The 13,004-nt window shown below is 35.4% G+C and overlaps 1 protein-coding gene across 1 annotated transcript; it reads left to right on the top strand.

Annotated features, from left to right (window-relative positions):
* The first annotated feature begins 3,174 nt into the window (after positions 1 to 3,174).
* LOC107703174 (glucokinase-like) lies at positions 3,175 to 9,577 on the top strand. The gene is made up of 10 exons (XM_016505724.1): positions 3,175 to 3,296; positions 3,494 to 3,656; positions 4,347 to 4,501; positions 4,587 to 4,706; positions 4,895 to 4,990; positions 5,194 to 5,293; positions 5,492 to 5,675; positions 7,101 to 7,256; positions 8,497 to 8,730; positions 8,880 to 9,577. Exons 1-10 carry the CDS (start codon positions 3,222 to 3,224, stop codon positions 9,025 to 9,027), a joined length of 1,431 nt encoding a protein of 476 aa, XP_016361210.1. The 5' UTR covers positions 3,175 to 3,221; the 3' UTR covers positions 9,028 to 9,577.
* The last annotated feature ends 3,427 nt before the right edge of the window (positions 9,578 to 13,004 follow it).

Genomic DNA, 13,004 nt, shown 5'->3' on the forward strand with positions numbered 1-13,004 from the left:
TTACGCTGGACAAGGAATTGGTAACTTTCTGAGTGAACTGGAATGAAAATACTGAACAACATATTCAGGCTACAAAAATATTTGGATTTTGGTTTTGGGACACATGGATGATTGAACATGGACCACACAAAGGACCATCCAGTGTAACTGACTATATTGGAATATCCACAGCTGACCATGAAGAAGGCTGGATCGACAATTTTTTTACATTTAATTTGAGCCATTTGCATTGAGCCGACGTTCAGGAAGAACCAAAGAAAAGCCTGCACCTTATGCGGATTTTTCTTGAAAATGATGCTTCCATGAAGAAGACACACCATGGACCTTCATATCATGGATAAGGTAAAGAACAGTCTTTTAAAAATATTTTTATTTTCTCTTTTTGGTACGGTCACCATGTGTTGTTTAAATTGGCATGTGATTGATGTTTATGAAGCTTTACCTATAATTCACTTGCTTCTTTATCAAAAGTATATCATATTTTACTAGTAAGTGTAGACCATTTTTATATTTAAATATACAGATTCATTGATTTTTATATCATAAAGTGGACATTTAATTATTTACAAAGTAGCCAACATTGTCAAGAGTACATTCTTAAATCAGATATCTTTTTATTATCTATACTTAATTGCACCTGGTTTCTGTCCAAGACATTGCCAGGAATAAAGCGTTTATCAAAGCATGCTGCAATGTCCTGCAAATATCTGTTGAGCTTTCGTTGGTCCTCCCCCTCACGCCACAGTAAATTTTTTTGTTGCGAGTTTGCTCTTATGACTGTCATCTATGGCTCATGACCTTGGACGAACTCCATGTGTGTAATTTGTGTCACTTTGGCTGCATCTTCAATTTAGAGATGGCATGATTGCACAATTATGTGTTGCCCTGCCAAGTCCATTGGCCTGCCTTTTTATGATATAACAGTGCATTGAATGTGTACCAATAAAAGCTGATAATAAATGATGAACTCTAGCTAGAATTATCACACCCTCTCATAAAAGGATTAAAATTTAACATACATTTGTTGGGGATAAGCCTAGACAACATACAGAAGCCACAGCTGTAAAAATATTATGATACTGATAGCAGTCTGTCTTGATTACTTTAGACTAATGCAGGCTAGTGCAATGTGTGTTTAATACGAATTAAGCATTTACATTGCAATAAGTTGCATGGCCTGTGTTTAATAAGTGTAGTGTTATTTTTTAATGTTATGATACAAATTCATATGTTTTGTATGATAAAGATTCTAGTGTAGGGAAGTTCTACATTGTTTGAGAGTATGATTAAAAGTCAGTTCTTTAGTTGAACTATTTAAAGCTTTTATACCCCAGAATAAATTATAAATGTGTCCAAAAATAAAGTTCTGTTTTCACTGATAAGCACCTTTCACAATGTTAGTATATTGTGACCATAACTCTCGGGTGGGAGTTCAATGGGTGTCTGATCACTCAGAGTACACATGACATTTTAAGGTCTTGATACACATACACATAAAAAGGCATTGTTTAAATATGTAGCACACATTTATTAAAATCTGTGTGTGTGTGTGTGTGTGTGTGTATTATAGTTTGTTAGTGAGTGCATATTACATTATCAAAATTGTGTAATAATATATAAAAAAGTAACTGCAATCTGATTATAAGTATTATGAAACATAATACAGTCTACTTACAAGTACTATACACACACACACATAAATTCTCAAATACATACAGTATACCATATAGAAAATGATCATAAGGAAATTAAATGTATACATTTGTTACTTAATAATACTTATGTAACTAACCCAAATATGATAACATTATCTATTGGCAACATACAATGTGAAGCCAAAACCATGTGGATATTTGGTCACACATGGACCAATTCTCACTATTAACTACAACTTTTGACACAATAAACTCCTAATTTGCTGCTTATCAATAGTTAGTAAGGTAGCTATTAAGTTTAGGTATGGGGTCGAATTAAGTGATCTAAAATATGGTCATGTGCTTTATAAGTAATAATAAGCAGCCAAACTGCTAGTAATATGCATGCTAATAAGCAACTAGTTAATAGTCAGAACTGGTCCCTAAACAAAAGTGTAACGAGACATTTGGGCCATTTAGTGCACAAAATCAACACCCAACAGCCTTCATGTTATCAGCATTTTAGCACATGTTTCAGAGTTCAGGCCTGCAGAGTTCAATTTTCTAAACTGCAATTCTATAAAATTTAACTTGATATTAAAGCTTCAATTATTACTGTCTTTTGGCTATACAATTGTAATATCTTTCTCTTTCTTGAACTTCCATCAAGTTCAAGATAAACTTGCCATTGATGACAAATGTCAAATTCTTTATTATTACTATTTTTTTTTTTAATTTTATTTTTATGTTTCTGGAGCAATTTAGAATTACATTTATGTGATTTTTTAACGGACTTAAAATCTTATTGATTTTTATTTATTGATTTTTTTTGACCCTGTCTGACCACTTAGGTAATGCTTCAGAGTGCAATAAACGTTTGATGTTTGGACTTTTGCTCACATCACATTCCTGCAGACCTATTTCTGGAAAAATGTTTGCCCTGTGCAAACGAAAACATCTATATTTAGCAAGGGTTTAAATTCAGTAGCTATTTTTGAGTTAAGCCTAATACCCTGGACAAATTCTAGAAAGTACATTAGATAAGACAAATCAATATAATACTATACAACATAACATCAATCACAATTTTATACAATTTTAACATTTGAAGAAAGCCACATGCCAGCTTAGGCGCATCCCAGTACAATGTGGTTAGAATTTTTTGTATTGCCTTGCATCAGAATAATGCTTGTGTTTGTAAATATACTTAATATAACAGTAAAAATATAATAGTACTATAATATGTTCATTGTTGTTTCACATATATTTATTTATATTATGGAGATTATATTGTGTCAATCTCATTTTGAATTTCCCATGGAGGCAAAGGTCAGGTCATGTTCGCTGTGAAGCTTGTGATCATGCCGAGCTAGGTTTGCAAGGCGATGGGTGAGATTAAATGTGCATATGTGTGTGTGTGTGTGTACCATGTGTGTGTACACAGAAGGCAATGATCTTTGTGGCCACACCTCCCCACCTCCTTCACTGGAGCATAAAAACAGCTGAGCATCTCTATGCACCTCACACACATTCAAATTTGTGCAAATCAACGCTCATCATACACTTGTTGTGAAAAGACTTTCAAAGATGCCGTGCCTTACTTCAGCTCGTAGGCAAGGGATGCTGAGTGACTTTGAGTCAGTACTGGAGAGAATTCTCATGGTAAGAGCCAAAGCAATAAAACTAGAGTATCTATCTTTAGACTGAGATGAATCATCATTTTTTGATTAATTGGCACTACTGTGAGTGTTTCAAACACATTTGAGATAATCTGAAGCATACAGTCTGTTAATATCAAATTATGACTGTTTAAAACTATTTACTTATTTGAATCTCTCTCTTTCTGGCATATTCTACAGGTGGAACAAATTTTGTCCGAATTTCTGTTGAGTAAAGAAGATCTAGAGGAAGTGATGAGGAGAATGCGGAGAGAGATGGAGAGGGGACTGCGAGTGGAGACACACAATGAAGCCAGCGTCAAAATGCTGCCCACTTATGTCCGCTCCACACCTGAAGGCTCTGGTAAGAGTTCTGCTCTGATCCTCATGCTGGGAAACTACATGTTAATATAAAGGGAAGTCAGATAAAACAAAAGTCCTGTGTTTCATATTTTTTGGTTGGTTGAGTATAATTTATATACTGTATTTTATAACTTTTTGTCTACACATAAATGTGTAATTAAAATAAAAATAAAAATGTTTTCGTTTGGGACTGTATTTTATGTTGTCATTTTATGTGGCATCAGACATATGCTCTAGGAAGCATATATCTGTTTACTCACCCTCATGCCATTCCAAAACTGTATAACTGAATTTCTTATGTGGAGCATACATTTTATGAAGAATGTTTGAACTATTTTGTCCTTACAGTGAAAGTCATTGGAGTCTAAAACAATATTGGACCCCATTGACTTTCATTGTAAGGACAGAAAGCAGGTATTTTTCAAAATATCTTTTGTGTTCTGCAGCATAAAGAAAGTTGTATAGGTTTGGAATAACATGGACTGGTGGACTGTTCCTTTAAGTGACATAAAGTAAATATATTGCAGTATGTTGCAGAGTTTAATCAATAATAGCTTCTTATTAGGCTAGTTTATGTAAATAACGATGAGTACATTGACAAAAAGTCCTAATGGGCTTTCTTTTCAGGAATCAGATGTTGATTCCTATGACTCATAATGCTGCTGTTGCTGATTCATGTGACTCATCTCAGAGGTTGGTGATTTCCTGGCACTGGATCTTGGAGGGACAAACTTTCGAGTGATGCTGGTGAAAGTGGGTGAGGATGAAGAGCGCGGCTGGAAGGTGGAGACGAAGCATCACATGTACTCCATTCCTGAAGACACCATGACTGGCACAGCTGAAATGGTAAGATATTAAAAGGTCAAACATTCTGTACATACACATATTCAGACATTTTAGACTCATTATACCCCCTTTTCTCTATATATAGTTGTTTGATTACATTGCCGGCTGCATATCTGACTTCCTGGACAAACATAATCTGAAACATAAGAAGCTTCCACTGGGATTCACCTTCTCATTTCCAGTCCGTCATGAGGATTTAGACAAGGTCAGTGTCTGTATGCATGTAAACATGAGCCTCTTAAGGTTTAATCACATTGAAGCTGTGGCAGATGTGTGCCGTATTTTTAAACTCATTTAATTACAAAGTGAAGAGGAGATGCACTTTAATATGGATGTGCTTTTTTCAATGTTTTAGATTAACAGACGTACTATTATATGTTTAATTTGTTGCAGGGCATTCTGCTTAACTGGACTAAAGGCTTCAAGGCCTCTGGCGCTGAGGGAAATAACGTTGTGGGTCTGCTGAGAGACGCCATTAAAAGAAGAGGGGTTAGTATGCATGACTTACCTTTCATACTAAAAATTTCCAGCACAAATTCTGTTCTTGAATCTTGTCTAACTGGTAATGGAAAGGTTTGGAAGGAGAATGGAAAGCTGCTTTTAAACCAGTAGTACATTAGACACCTTAAAAGCTTATAATAAAAGGTTAAAACAGCTGTCCTATAAAAGTGATTGAATAAATCTTTGTTTAGGACTTTGAAATGGATGTGGTTGCCATGGTGAATGACACAGTAGCCACAATGATCTCCTGCTACTATGAAGACCACAGCTGTGAAGTTGGCATGATAGTAGGTAAGAGAGTGACCGCACACACTTAGACCCATGTAAATATAATTAGACCAGGGACATAAACTTTATTACAGGAAGATGGAATATTTTATCAACCATTCAGGAAAAAACAGCATGGCAGTAAAGCAATAGGCCTGAAGCTTTTAGTTTAATGTTTTTGTTGTCTCTCTTTTTCTCTTTCATTTTTTCATGGTTTCTCAGGTACCGGCTGTAATGCGTGTTATATGGAGGAGATGCGTAAGGTGGAGCTGGTGGAGGGAGAGGAGGGGAGGATGTGTGTGAACACAGAGTGGGGAGCGTTTGGGGACAATGGTGAACTGGAGGACTTCCGGCTGGAGTATGATCGCGTTATTGATGAGACATCACTAAACCCTGGACATCAGCTGTGAGTAAACTTAAAAAAAAAAAAAGATGCACTTTAGAATATGATTAGAACATGAAACACATTTTTAGTGATCTCAGACTTTTGAACTTTGCTCAATATCTTCAATAAACTAAAAAATATATATATCTTGGATATGTTATAGCAGCACAACAAATAAGACATTTTCTTTAATTTTGTTTAATTTAAATATACTTTAAAGTAGCATTCACAAAAATATGGAGTTATGCATTTTAGTCTGATATTTTAGGATATTTTTTATGCAATTTTGATCTAAAACAACCACAGGTACATATTATTTCAGTATCTCATCTATGAAAGAAATATTTGACACGGGATATTTTGTAGTATGATCAGTGCACTTAATTGTATTGAATGTGCACTCTTAGTGTCTCAAAAGTAAATTTAAGAAAAAACATACTTGCAGATAATACATTAACGAAATAAAGGCCACTTCAGGCTACTTGAATTTGTACTTTCATGACTGTTTCTTATCACACTTAAATACACTTTTAAAAAGTGCATTTTGTAATAATATCAAATTAAAAGTTTTACTTTAAAGTACATGTTAAGTCATCACAAAAATATGGAGCTATGCATCTTTCTTTGATATTTTTGGATAATTTTGATGTAATCTAAAACATTTACAGGAACATATTATTTTAACTCCTCATCTATGAAAGTACAGTATATGACACATAATATTTATACAAGACAGTTAAATGCTCTCCCCATTGTGCAATAAAAATGTGCAATATCACTTATATTTATTTGATACCACCCATCTTAGTCTATCCCTATATCTTATTCTATTCCATTCGATCTATAGCACACTTGTACATACAATTTTTGTCTATTTTTGTTTTCTCTGTGTTGTAGTCTCTGTGTACTAGAAGCTTCTGTCACCAAAACAAATTCCTTGTATGTGCAAACATATATGGCAATAAAGGTCTTTCTGACTTCTGACTAAAATGTGAAGATACATGCACAATTTCCTCAGATATCACATATGTAACTAGATTAGACACTTTAGGAGCAGCAGTGTGATCAATGTCTGAATCTGAAACGCAGATGTCCTTACATACTTGCTTCTAAGTTTAAGAAGAGCTTAGTTATATGGCAACCTGGAGCTCTTATGTGGTCTCCAGGTGACAAGGGTTGATTTTCTGTACATGTGCAGATACTGACGGTAGCCACGTCAGTGCTGGAATACACACGGCTGGATTAATGGCCAGGGAAGGAGATCATTAGTGAAGCTTTTCGCTTAATGGGTATTTACAATGTATGCTAGAAGATACTCAATGGGCCGCTCCTCTGTCCACGTCACTTTAGGCCATTTGTATCCTCAGGCTTTTACTAACATTAAAATCTTTCATATTATCTACATATTCTACATAATATCTACATATTCTTTTCTCACGACTCTAGGTATGAGAAGCTGATTGGTGGAAAGTATATGGGGGAGCTTGTGCGTCTTGTGCTGCTAAAACTAGTGAATGAAAATCTGCTGTTTAACGGCGAAGCCTCAGACCTGCTGAAAACACGTGGAGCTTTTGAAACTCGCTTCGTCTCCCAGATTGAGAGGTATGGCTGATGATTTTAAAAAGAGAAAAGTTACTGTAGATTTTTTGTTTCTTTAAACATTCCTGAATCAAGATACATTTGTTTGAGAATCAAAGTGACATAAGATATTACGTTTTGCTTTCTGAATATCAAAATTATACTGAAAACAAGTAAATATCTGCCAATGGTGTTCTTGTTTTAGCATAAACAATTTTGATCACTGTTTTCAGAAAACAAGGCTTTATATCTTATATGTTGTTCTTTTAACAATGTTTAGACATTTGTATTGTATTGAAATCGGAAGCTTCAAAAACCTTTGTGAAAAAGAAGTGCACTTAACTGCATTGAATGTACACTTCAGTGTAGTGTACTTCAAAACTAAATAAAAATCTGTATGTACAGATAATATATTAATGAAATTAAAGGTCACTTCATTGCACTTAAGAGTGCATTTAACACACTTAAATGTTTTACTTTAAAGTACACTCTAAATCATTATGATTTAATAATCTGTTGTGCTTGAAAGAAGTACACTTATTTAATATCAATTTAAACAAAACATTTAATTGCAAATATCATACAGTTTAGTATCAGAAAACATTGCATTCAGTTCACACTTAAAGGTGGGGTAAGCGATTTCTGGTAGCCAATGTTGACATTTGAAATCACCAAAACAAACACGCCCCTACCCCAAAAGGGTCTCACCCCTATTTTGATAGCTCCACCCCACACATACGTACGCAACCCAGGCAACAATTAGTTCTGTGAAACAAAGCAAAACCAATGTTACACTGTGTCTACAACGGACGCGAGTGGCGCGGCGTGACAAAATACTATGGAACCCTTATTGCCTTAAGCCTTCTTTTGTTCCGCAGACATTTTCCCCTTTTGTTTTTTACCCGACATCTCTATCTTTCTGTCACTCGGCTCGGCTAATGTCCGTCCTGTGCACTGAACGTTCTCTCCTCCACATCATGAGTAGACACGCCCCTTACTGCTGATTGGCTACAAGTTTGTTTTGCTAGTCGGCCCAAATCAAGTTTTATAAAGCGTTTTTGGAAAATCGCTTACCCCACCTTTAAGTATATTCATCTAAAGTATATCTGTAATAAGTACTAAGAATATGCTAAAGTATACTTCTTTTCCACAAGTGAAATGCCAAAGATGATGAAAAGATGATACTATCTCTGCAAGGTTAAGAGAATCAGAATTGATATAACAACGTTGTACCTTAATACACATTTTATTTGATTAATTTCAGTGACACAGGGGACAGAAAGCAGATCTACAACATCCTAAGCACACTGGGAATCTTACCATCGGAGCTGGACTGTGACATTGTGCGTCTGGTCTGTGAGAGCGTGTCTACGCGAGCCGCTCACATGTGCGGGGCCGGCCTCGCTGGCGTCATCAACCTAATGAGGGAACGCCGCTGTCAAGAGCAACTGAAGATCACTGTGGGAGTCGATGGCTCTGTCTACAAACTACACCCTCAGTGAGTACAAGAGGAGTGAGATGGATTATGGGAAGGCAAACAAAGAGAAATGAGGGGGGAAATTAAGAGGAAACAGAGATAGAGTAAAGGATATAACACAATGTGATATAAACACAATTAAAATGTGTTTTCCAAATTGTCCCATTCAGTTTCAAGGAGCGGTTCCATAAGCTTGTGTGGGAAATTAATCCTCACTGCGAAATTACCTTCATCCAATCAGAAGAGGGGAGCGGTCGGGGCGCGGCTCTCATTTCCGCTGTGGCATACAAGATGGCCACCTGCATGCTGACACCGTGATAAACCACGATTCGGCCTCGTCAGGTGGATCTCATGAATCACAGCTGACCCGCAATGTTCTAGCGGCCTCTCAAAGCCTCTCCATATGGTGAAAGTGCTTTTCTCCTTTTCAGCATTATGCATGCGTATGTGAAGTGGCCGGCTACAGGGTTGTTTGGCAACATCTATTAACCACATGCATACAGTCTATTGAAATATTTAACATATGTATTATTTTATGCCGTAAAGTCAGATGTTTGCAGTTAAATATGCTTTTAGACACAGCATACATCTTTTCTTGTTAGCTATTGTCCTGAGCACATTCAGGTAGTGTTACATATACTCGCACCTTCATGATTGTTTGGAGTTTAGGAGAGACGTGCAAGGAACTATGTAGATGTGATTGTAAATATATGAACTGGTCAGGTTCAGCAAGGTAATTGTGCACTGTTTATTGCTTGTTTTATTTATTGACTTTTAAATTATGTTTACATCCAGTGGTAATCACAACTGTTAAATTATTTAATGCAGGATTTGAATATACTTTGTACATGTGATTCATTGTTGTAAATAAAGCTGCTATACTATTGAGTACGGTGGCCGAGAGAGCTCAACGCGCGGCAACTTAAGAAAACACATGCAAATTGAAAAAACACCAGCAAATTAAGAAAACATCTTAATCAGTTTGACAACACGTGCGCTGCAAATCCTCACAACACATGCAAATGAAGAAACGCGCTGCAACTCCTCACAGCACATGCAAATGAAGAAACGCGCTGCAACTCCTCACAGCACATGCAAATGAAGAAAAGTTGCAGCGCGTTGAGCTCTCTCGGCCACCGTACTTGAGTGACTTTTGTTATTGTTTTTAGAGGTCTGTTGTAATAAAAGTTTAAATTAACATTACACTCAAACATAAAGATAAATAGTGGAAAAAGAAAGTATAAAGACATTTATCACAATGGATTTAATTATCCATCCTGGTCCAGCCCTTTATACGGTACAACAAGGCTGAAGATGAAGAAGCCATTGATTTAAAATAAACAATAAAATATTAAAATGATAAAATAAAAGAAGAATTATGATAAGGAGCCTTAGATTTAAAATAAAATAAAATCAAATGTACTTCTGCATCCTACTCCATGAAACTGGCATGACATTTCAGGGATTCTCAAGACCTTATGAGGGATTTTCAAGACCTCGTGGATCAGGATGGATCATGACAAAACTTTAAAAAGTGTTGTGGAGTAGTTGATTAATTTGCAATAGTCACAAATTCTGCTGGATAATTGTGTTTAATTAAAACTGATGTCAAACAAAATGTCATAAACATTCTATTACATATACATATATGTTTATGATTAACGCAATGAAGTCTTGCATCCTGTTTTGGAGCAGAACTGTATGACAGCATTCAGGTGGATGACACGAGACGTGATGTATTACTGCCACCTTGCTGCTTCTTACATGCAAATATTTGTATTCTGATGTAAGGGTCAAATGAGCCAAAATATAGATAAACTATGAATTGTTTATTTTTTGTGTTTAAACATAAACCTCACAAAACAATTGTATAACAAGAAAAAAAAATTGCTTAAAAACTTAAAACTTAAAGAAATGCTTCTTAAAGGGGTCCTATTATGATTTTTCACTTTTTCAACTTTATTTAGTCTGTAATGTTGCTGTTTGAGCATAAAAAAGAGCTGCAAAGTTACAAAGCTCAAAGTCCACTTCAAAAGGAGATATTTTATTTAACAGAAATCACTTTTCAAAAACTACAACGAACGACTCGTTTGGACTACAACGCATATTTTCCGGGATTTGTGATATCACAAATATCGACGAATGGGACGAGACCTGGTTGAGCTGCACTAGAGAAGGCAACGAGTGTTATCACTATGTCGGAGACAAGCTAGCTTTCCCAAGGCAGATGAACTTAGAGTGGTTACAATCATCCGGGTTTAAATCTCGCTCAATTTGATTTGATTTTGACTCAATATTTACACTGAAGCTTGCAGGTAGCTATGGTAAGGGGTGTGACATTTCCCGACCAGGCACCGAGTGCTGCCAATCACAACACACACTGGCCCAACTAACCAATCACAGCACATTTCGTATTTCAGAAGGCGGGCCTTTATGTGATATAGGAACTATTCGAGCCGTTCATGCCAGACTGAGGAGAGAGGTGTTGTAATAATGTAAAATATGTGAAAATAATGTGTTTTTCGAACAACCTAGTATGAGAGCCTGTTCTAGTACACCCCCAAAACAAAATCAAGACTTTGTAAAATAGCATAATAGGACCCCTTTAAAATCTTTAAAAAAAATTCCCCCTGGAAAACAAGACAGAAATGTTGTTTTTGCAGTGAAATAATGAGGTATGCAAACTTCTGGACATATTCAAGTCATCTGCATGTATAGTACAAGAGAGTTGGCTTGTTTTTTTTGTGGTCACAGCAGGCAGTTGTTCATAACGGATGTGGCTCTAACCAAACAAAAGTTCGAATGACAGTGTTGGAAATATTGCCTGCACATCTTGTGAATATGTGGAAGTTATGTAGCAGGTTTAAAAGTGAAGCTGAGTAGCTCTTAATTGTATTTTATCCTAGGTGGTCATGCACTGCTGAAAAGGCAGAACTATGTTATAGGCTACACTCTCAGAAAAAAGAAGACTCTCAGAAGGGGGCTTCCATGTTTACATGGTTGTTGCCCAAGACATACAAGTAGAGGCTGACTATTCTACATTTAGCAATGCTAATGGCAATCTTCAGCAAGGAGAACCAGTAATTTTGGCCTTACATAATATTGCTGTACGTCACTGAGAGCGAAAGCCTGTGGTCAAGGGCCGTTTCTCACTCTTCCATTTCTGCTTTTCAAGACCATCAAAAACAGAACTGTGATTAAGAAGTAAATTGATGTAATGGGTCACCTGCATCAACAAACACCCTTTGCATGATGGTAGACAGTGTGGCATAATCATTTGCTTGATGTCTTTCTTAATCATGTTAGTATCAAATTGCAGAATCAAAAAAAAAAAAAAAGTAGACAGGAGACAGTCTTTAACAGGAGGTCCATAATCATACTGCTGGAGGTTAATTATTGTTTGATCTCAAACTAATTACTACTAAAAATAAACACAAATATAAGTTAAAGTTCAGGCAATTGTTTCACTTGTTTCATTCTCACATTACAGTATACATAAAATGTAATACAACTCTGTACATCAATAATGATTATTTTACTGGCTTTGCAGTTGATCATAAATTATTTAAATATATCAATATTTTGTAAATAACGGTAGTATTTAATGTTAATAATATTAAAAAGTTATGCTATTAAAGAGCAAGTTTTAAATGCAATACTACTCGGTTAATATGCACCAAAGTGTTCGTGCAACAAGATGGCAGTGTAACACAATAAAATATTGCCTACCGTTTCAAATGTAGCACATTACATTTGATGTGGTAATGGGATATTCCACGCAAAAATGAGAAGCCTATCATTATTTTTTTTTAGATCTCTCTAATTTATGTGTAGCCTATTCTGCAAAGCTGAGGAAGAAAGGTTACTTAATTCATTCTATCATTGCAATCAGGTTAAATCTCTTTGGGAGAACCTAAGTTGTTATTTGTCTTCTTTTATTAAATATAATTTAACATTTTCGCCGAAAGATATATTTCTATATTTTTCTGGCAATGACCATGTGCTATCGATCTTGTTGTTAATTTTTTTTTGTTTTGAACTGTAAATTTGTTATTCACAAAAACAAATTTCTCAAGATTTTACCTAGATTTGATGTCTTTATTGCCGAGATTTCGCTTATTGTTAAATATTTTAAACTCATTGTTAACAATAAGAATTACACGTTTCTTAAGGCTTATGATGATATTTTTCTTACTGATTGAGGTGTTACTGTATATTTTGTTTTTTTATTCCTTTTATGTTATTGTATCTTAATGCAGTACTGGTTGTTGTTGCTCAGGAAAAGCAATCTACAT

The sequence above is a fragment of the Sinocyclocheilus anshuiensis genome, unplaced genomic scaffold (genome assembly GCF_001515605.1).
Source record: "Sinocyclocheilus anshuiensis isolate Anshui unplaced genomic scaffold, SAMN03320099.WGS_v1.1 scaffold794, whole genome shotgun sequence".
NCBI classification, from domain to species: Eukaryota; Metazoa; Chordata; class Actinopteri; order Cypriniformes; family Cyprinidae; genus Sinocyclocheilus; species Sinocyclocheilus anshuiensis.

Coding starts and splice junctions, on each gene's coding strand:
- LOC107703174 (XM_016505724.1), top strand. CDS start 3,222: ATGCCGTGCCTTACTTCAGCTCGTAGGCAAGGGATGCTGAGTGACTTT. Junction 4,502..4,586: donor TGACTGGCACAGCTGAAATG/GTAAGATATTAA, acceptor CTCTATATATAG/TTGTTTGATTACATTGCCGG. Junction 5,676..7,100: donor CTAAACCCTGGACATCAGCT/GTGAGTAAACTT, acceptor TCACGACTCTAG/GTATGAGAAGCTGATTGGTG.